This window comes from Acinonyx jubatus, chromosome E4 (assembly GCF_027475565.1).
Source record: "Acinonyx jubatus isolate Ajub_Pintada_27869175 chromosome E4, VMU_Ajub_asm_v1.0, whole genome shotgun sequence".
Lineage (NCBI taxonomy): Eukaryota > Metazoa > Chordata > Mammalia > Carnivora > Felidae > Acinonyx > Acinonyx jubatus.
This window is the reverse complement of record NC_069395.1, coordinates 43,089,812-43,097,109: the sequence shown is the minus strand read 5'-3', so window position 1 is coordinate 43,097,109 and position 7,298 is coordinate 43,089,812. Positions and strand designations below refer to the sequence as shown.

The following is a 7,298-nucleotide window of genomic DNA, read 5'->3' as shown; positions in this document are numbered from 1 at the left end:
GGGTGAGGGGTGGGGGTGGCTGTAAGGCTTTCATGGGAAGATGGGGAGAGAGGGAAGATGTCCTTGATCTCAGAGATTAGGACACTGAATTAGCTGCTGCTTAAACCCAGGGTCGATCATTTATCAGTTTACAGAGGTGTTGGGATTCTAATTTTGGGTGGTAGGGCAGTGGAAAAAGCATGGGAAATTCATATTTGAATGCTGGCATAACACTAATTGTGTAAGGCTGAGCAAATTACGTAACCTGACTCTTAGTAAAAATGCCTGGCATACAGATGCTCAATAAAGAGCCCCCCGACCCCGGGCCATTTGTCTGCTAATTCCAACCCTCTGATCTTGGGTAAGTCTCTTTAACTTTCTGACTCAGTTTCTTCATCTCTGAAATGGAGGTGATGGGATGGCTCTTCGAGTAGGAGCACAGTAAATGGTTGCTATCAGTATAATCACGACGCTGTCTTGCCCGGCTAGCGCCCCTCTCTCCCGTCCTTCAGGGCCCCGCAGGTTCAGGCTCAGGCTGTGACTGGCACTGTGTGTGTGCCTCCCCAACGTGCCACCCCCTACGCAAATCCGCCTGCTACCGCTGACTTGGCTTTCTGCTTTTACTAGAGGCCGACTGGTTTTTTCCTACTAAACTGAGTGGGCGCACCTCGCGCCGTGTAACTTCCCTGCTGCTTCTCCCTCCGCGTGGCCGCGTGCGCCCAGCGACTCACAGCTGTGTGCAAGTGGCGGGCGCCCCGCCCCGTCGATCTCCCTGGCCCCGCCTCCACCTTCCCCGCGCTTCGATTGGTCGGTGGCGCGCAGCCCCGCCCCACTCCCTCCGAGGAAATAAAAGCCGCGGTAGCTGCGCCTCCTTGCGTGCAGTCCGCTAAAACTCAGGTTTGCTCAACGGTGCCAGTCGCGCCTCTTGCCCCTCTGTCTCGTCGCGCTCGCGGCGACTGCTGGAGCCCATCACCATCCTCCCCACGACGTGCTGCTCTGAACCCGCAGCTATGTGCCGGACCCTGGCCGCCTTCCCCACCACCTGCCTGGAGAGGTAAGAGAAGCTTGTCCCATGGAGCTTGCCAGCCGCCCGGAGGAAGAAGTCCTAGCCCCACCAGTCCTTAAGGAGTGGAGTGGCAGGCTTGGGGACCGGGTGGGCGGGAGAATGGGACTCTACTGACTTGAGAGGAGAGGCAGAGGTCACCTTAGTTCCACGTTCTCAGATGCTTCCCTTAGAGTCTTAGAGACGCCACGGGCCAAGAGAAGGGAGGAGGAAAAACAAGGGGAAGTGGAGGGACCACTGTTTACTGTAATAGCCCAGCCTCTGACAAATGGCAGTCCTCAGGTGACCTGCCAAAGATCTGCTACAGGAAGAGCACGTTGGCATCAGCAGGCAGAACTGCCTTTCTAGTTTCTTAAACACTTGGTTTTCATTCTACAGCCCAGATCTAGGAGCATGAGTCCCCTGGCCCTGAGAAGGCAGGGAGGTGTTTTTTGGGTCCACCAGTGAGGGATGTGCCCACTTCCCAGGGAGCTACTCAGCCACCTCTAGCCCTTGCCAGAGCTGGTGGCTGTGAAGGAGAAGGCAGGAATCAGTTTCCACAAAGTTCCAGAAATATTCATGACAAGCCTAGAGGGTGCCGAGCTGCATTCTGCTAATCAACAGGCACAAAGATAGATTAGTGTGACTTAAGTGGGAAAGAGGCCATGTATGCTGTGCTCTGAACCCAGAAAGTGTAAGTCCTACTGAGGAACAGCCGAAACATTACTTTCATTGTTTCTGGGTTGGTGATATTAAGAAGAGAAGCAAAGTTTAGGCCCTGGGAACAGCTGAAGGTTCCCAGGAACCCTTGAGGCTGGAAGGTGGGTGGCACCAGCCCCAACTCTTCTGGGACGCCTCTTTGCCTTGGCTGAGCAAATGGGGAATCCTCCCATGTGCCTGCTTTGTCTTCCAGAGCCAAAGAGTTCAAGACACGGCTGGGGATCTTTCTTCACAAATCAGAGCTGGGCTCTGATACTGGCAGTGTTGGCAAGTTCGAGTGGAGTAGCAAACACGGCAAAGAGGGGTGAGTCCTGCTGGCCGGCCTAGAGCCCTAGAGGGGAGGGATCCAGATCGAGGAGAGGAGCCACAAGGAGGAAAATACAAACAGAAATTAGGACGTGTGAGGGTACATCTTGGTGACCCCTTCCTGAAGATTTTAGTGAAGATTCCTGCTGGTCTGCTATGGGTGACTGGGTCGGTGGCTCCAGGGTTCTTGGCCCACCGACAGATATGTGTGCCCAGGGTCGGAATGTCTAGTTACCAGACTCCTCCACCTGCAGATGTCACTGTCTCTGCAACCAGGGCTAGGACAAGATCTAAGAACACTTGAGGCTTTTCAGTCAATGACTTTACTCCCATTAGTGTGCGCTTTGCCTATAAGCCCTTTCATATTGAAAATCAACACTGCCAGGTGCTGCTCTAGGCTCTGGGGTTATGGGTAGACTTAATCTCTATTCCTGAGGCCCTTATTTCCACAAGGGGAAATGTAGAAAACAAAGCCCAGGGTCAGAGGAATAGAAACAATTTTGGACTGTGAAGAGACAGTCTTAGAGTTATCTACTGAGGACTAGAAGGCCCCTGTCTTTGGTTTCCCATTACTGAATTAATTGTCCCCTACAAAAATTACCTGTAGCCTCAACCAAGGGTTGGAGGAGTCTGCTCCAGTAATCACTTTGTGTGAATTCTACAACCTCCATCAGAGTTCTGGCTAGGATTTATGCTAGGCATTAGTTTGTTGATTTTTTTTTTAAGTAAAATCTTTACGTTTTGTTTTGTTTTCTAGCAGAAACTTCTCAGAAGATGTGCTGGGGTGGAAAGAGTCATTTGACTTGCTACTGAGCAGTAAAAGTGAGTAGGATCCTGTTGTGTCCGTCCGGGGGTGGCACATGTGTACCCATGTGCTTTGGAGCCAGCCTGAGGGATGCTGAAAGCGTGGGCAAAATAATAGTTGTAGTAATAATAATAATGATCCATCCCCTAGTGTGCCAGCCTCTGTTCAGAATACAAAGGCAGGTCCTTGTTCAAGAAAATTACATCCTAAAAATAGAGCCATTAACTACAATTGCTGTCTTTCTTCTTTGATTCCTCGCTGTCCCACTGTCTGACCTGTCTCTCCCTCTCTCCCCTCAACCCCAGATGGAGTAGCCGCCTTCCACGCTTTCCTGAAGACGGAGTTCAGCGAGGAGAACCTGGAGTTCTGGCTGGCCTGTGAGGAGTTTAAGAAGCTCCGGTCGGCTGCCAAACTGGCCTCCCGGGCTCACAAGATCTTTGATGAATTCATCCGCAGTGAAGCCCCAAAAGAGGTCAGAGCCTCCACATGTCCTGTGGACCCTCCACCTGCCTGCTCCTTCCCCACTGAGAACTGGGGGTGGTGGGTGTCCAGCAGGGCAAGGGTTGAGTATAGAGAGTGATCTTATTTTGCACAGGCATGAATGGGCTTCTGTGGCTGGAGACTAGGAAAACCAGGTTCTGTGCCACTCATGGGTGCTGTTACCCTCAGACTCGCTGATGGGGCTTAGAGGGGTTGGCAGGTGTTTTGGCTTTGGTGCATACCTGCTTTTGTAAACTAAGCCCTTATTAGAGGGTTAAAATATACAAGTGGGGAGACAGGTCACCCTAGGGACCTTGTGTGACCTGCTTCAGTCCCCTGGCTGACGGTGCCTCAGGCTGGTTGGTATGTGGTTGGTGAATTTTCCCACCTTCCCTCAGGTCTCCGTGGCTGGCCTCAGCGTTTGGTAAAGTGCATGGGGCCACCTTGTGGAGAGAATATAGTAATACCTTGCTTTTGTATCCTATTTTGTATTGTATTTTCTGAGCACTTTAATTTTTGCCACATTATTCCATAAAGAGTTATTGAGCACCATTTACATGCAAGGTACTGTTATAGTTATTAGAGACATAGCAGGGACAAAAAGTCTCTACCCTAATGGGAGAAGATGACAATAATGGTGAAATACATAAATATATGTCAGGTGATGGTGCGTGTTTTGATCCAAACAAAGCAGGATTTGACAGGGAGCACAGGGTGCGCCTGGGTGGCTCAGTCGGTTAAGCGTCCGACTTCGGCTCAGGTCATGGTCTTGTGGTCCGTGAGTTCAAGCCCCGCGTCAGGCTCTGCACTGACAGCTCAGAGCCTGGAGCCTGCTTCAGATTCTGCGTCTCCCTCTCTCTCTGACCCTCCCCTGTTCATGCTCTGTCTCTCTGTCTCAAAAATAAACATTTAAAAAAAAAAAAAAAAGGGAGCACAGGAGTACCGGATGGGTGGACGTGTGAGGTCTTTTTGTTTTTACAAAGGGAAGTGATGGGTGGGCTGTTCCATAAAGTGACATATGAACAGATAAGGGAGGGAAGAACATTCTAACACAGGAAATGGCAAGTGCAAAAGCCAGAGAACACATGTCCTAGTTACTACGAACCAAGCAGTGAGCCCGTGTGGAGCACGGAGAGTGAGGGAGGGAGAGTAGGAGATGAGGTCAGACAGGTGGCCAGATGTGGGCCTAGGTGGCCCTGCGGGCCCCGCATACACTTTGGCTTTTCCTCCGAGTGACCAGGAAAGACAACACTGCTGCTGACAGACTGACTTGAGTTTGAAAAGGCTCACTGTAGCTGCTGGCTGGAGAATAGACCACAGGAGTGAGGGTGGAGGGGAGAGACCAGTTAGCAGGCTCTGACACTAACCTAGGAGAGAGGTGATGGCGAATTGAACCAGGACTGTACAGAGGCAGGGATGAAATGGGATTGGATTTGTATATATTCTTTTTTTTTTGTTTTAATGTTTGTTTGTTTATTTATTTAGAGAGTGAGTTCATGAGAGAGAGTGCGTGTGAGTGGGGGAGAGGGCAGACAGAAAAGAGGAGAGAGCATCCCAAGCAAGCTCCACACTCATGACCATGAGATCATGGCCTGAGCCCAAATCAAGAATCAGGCCCCGGATTTGTATACATTCTTAATATGTTCTTGATAACTGTGAGAGATTTGAGGGCAGACACTGGATCCGAGGTGGGGACAGGCCCACAGTTGAAAAGCCAATTAATGGTCAGCTCAGGAGACCCCAGCTTCCAGGTTCAGAGTCGGGTACCCCTTCCGCTGCTGCACCTGCCCGTCAGGCCCTCCTCGGCCCCCTGACCCCTTGACCCCCTCGCCTTGCCCACTCTCCACTCACCCACGTTGTTGCCCTCTTTCCCACAGGTGAACATAGACCATGAGACCAGGGAGCTGACCAGGACGAATGTGCAGGCCGCCACAGCCACTTGCTTTGACGTGGCTCAGGGGAAGACCCGCACCCTGATGGAGAAGGACTCGTATCCGCGCTTCCTGAAGTCACCTGCTTACCGGGACCTGGCCGCCCAAGCCGCGGCCGCCTTGGCCTCTCCGTCCAGCTGCGGCCCGGTGGAGCCCTCACACACCTGAGCCTTGTGGCAGTGAGGAAGCCAGCCAGGAAGAGAGGTGGAGTCGCCCATCCCTGAGGCAGGTTCTGCAAAGCAGGCCCGAGAGGACAGTGAAGGAAAAAGCCCGTCTGGCCGCCTGTTTTGGAAGCAGCGCCCTCTCCTCTAGATACTGTGGGACTGAATTCTGTGCAGGAGTGGGTCCCCCCACCCCCCGCTTCCAGGACCAGCGGATAGGGCTGGAGATGAGGGTTGTGTGGGGCTCTCCGGGAAAAGGAAAGGTGGTGGTGGAGTGATCATTGGCTCTTGTTCTCCACGGGGCAGGAAATATTCCAGCCTGGATAAGGGGAACTTGTAAACGAGAGAGGGGAAGACCACTAGATCTGCCTGTTGAACAGCTGACTCCGATTGCATCCTGTTTTCCTAGTTCCCAGGCTGTCCGGGACACAGAAGGGCGTTCCCAGTCTGTCCCCTTCACCTCTGGGCTGTCCGAGGGTCGCTTAGCTTGCCCTTCTTAACATTCCCGTGTCCAGCCTCACAGTCTTATTGAGGCTGGAGAACCAATTTGATGCTTTTCCCAAGCAAGAGTTTTGTACCTCAAAAACTGGCTTTTTGAGCCTCTTTGCAAGTCAGTAGAGAGCCTGGAAAAGGGGCCATCTTGCGCCTGTGAAATTAATCTTGGTGCTCTTGGTGACCTTTGTAGGTGGTCCCTGACCCTGTGCCTGCGGCAAGGTCCGCCTGTGAGCAGGGCCTGTGGGGCCTCTTGCTGGGCTGTGCCCTCTCGTGGCTCCATGCTGCCCTTGAACATAGGGCCCATGAGGAGGCAGGTGTGGGGCCCCACAGTGAGTGGCTAGCCCAGCTCTTGGGCCCAGCAGGGTGGAGCTAGGGAGAAAAGGGTCATGAGAACTCTCTTGGCAGTTTCCAAAAGTTCCATTGAAATCAAGCCAGTATTTTTTGTGGGTGTGAGAACAGGGAAAAAGAGCCGCCCTCAGTGGAAGGGGAGCCTCGTGTTTCTTTCCTGTGGATGTGAGGTGCCCTTACCAGAGTGTGGGGGGAAGTCGGGCCTGGAACCGAGATGGCCCTCGGAAGACTTTAGAAGCTGGGAGTGCAGCTGGGGGGAGAGACTGCTTGGAGGAGGCGGACTGGGAGAAATCAGAACCTGCTCGTCACCTCAGGGCAACACCAAACACCTATTTTGTGGTGAGACTTCTGCACGAGCCCGGGCCACGGAGGCAAATGAACCTGGCAGCCCCGTTATGCCCCAGGAAAAGCAACACTGTTCTCTCTGCGCTGTGAGCTCCTCCAGGAGAAAATTATTTAAGTATAATGTATTGTTGGTTTTGTGACTATTGTCATAGCATATTATTTTATTACTGTTGTGTGGTTGCTGTTGTTATTTATTATTATTGTAATTTCAGTTTGCCTCTGCTGGAGAATCTCAGCAGGAACTGGCAGCCTGACTGTCTCCCTCTCCACCGTCAGACTCTACCTCTACGTGCTGGGAACCTCTTAGCGTGTCAGGGACTCCTCACTGGTTAAATATTTATTTATTGTTGACAATGGAGCTGGTTTCCTAGATAGGAATGTGTACTCAATCCCTGTTTCCCTGTTTTAACATGTTATATTCTTGTAGAATAAACATAAAGCCCAGATATGAGATTCTGTCTGTGGGGGCTGTGTGGTCTGGAAGAGGCGAGGAGAAACGCCATGGAAAGCCTTGTGGAGGAGTTAGCCTCCGGAAATCCCTCGGGGCACGCGGGAGCGCTTTTGTGTTCTGGGCAGAGGCACAGGGGAAAGACCCATGTTTGTCTGGTGACTGGCAGAATTGATGAGGAGGGGCTAGGTGCTAAGGGTGGCCACCAAGATTGGTAACTTCCTTCAGCTGACGATGG

At 52.2% G+C, this 7,298-nt stretch overlaps 1 protein-coding gene across 2 annotated transcripts; it reads left to right on the top strand.

The window, feature by feature from the left end:
* The first annotated feature begins 823 nt into the window (after positions 1-823).
* RGS16 (regulator of G protein signaling 16) lies at positions 824-7,063 on the top strand. 2 transcript variants are annotated; one of them, XM_015062871.3, is made up of 5 exons: positions 824-1,033; positions 1,935-2,045; positions 2,808-2,869; positions 3,158-3,324; positions 5,210-7,063. In XM_015062871.3, exons 1-5 carry the CDS (start codon positions 990-992, stop codon positions 5,429-5,431), a joined length of 606 nt encoding a protein of 201 aa, XP_014918357.2. In that variant the 5' UTR covers positions 824-989; the 3' UTR covers positions 5,432-7,063. The 2 variants fall into 2 exon arrangements, with proteins under 2 accessions (XP_014918357.2, XP_014918356.2); XM_015062870.3 differs by having other exon boundaries at positions 832-1,033; positions 2,805-2,869.
* The last annotated feature ends 235 nt before the right edge of the window (positions 7,064-7,298 follow it).

Excerpts from the sequence above, each read along its gene's own strand:
- RGS16 (XM_015062870.3), top strand. The coding sequence starts at position 990 with ATGTGCCGGACCCTGGCCGCCTTCCCCACCACCTGCCTGGAGAG. Across the intron at positions 2,046-2,804 it reads AGCAAACACGGCAAAGAGGG|CAGAAACTTCTCAGAAGATG; the intron begins GTGAGTCCTGCT and ends TTTGTTTTCTAG. Across the intron at positions 2,870-3,157 it reads CTTGCTACTGAGCAGTAAAA|ATGGAGTAGCCGCCTTCCAC; the intron begins GTGAGTAGGATC and ends CCTCAACCCCAG.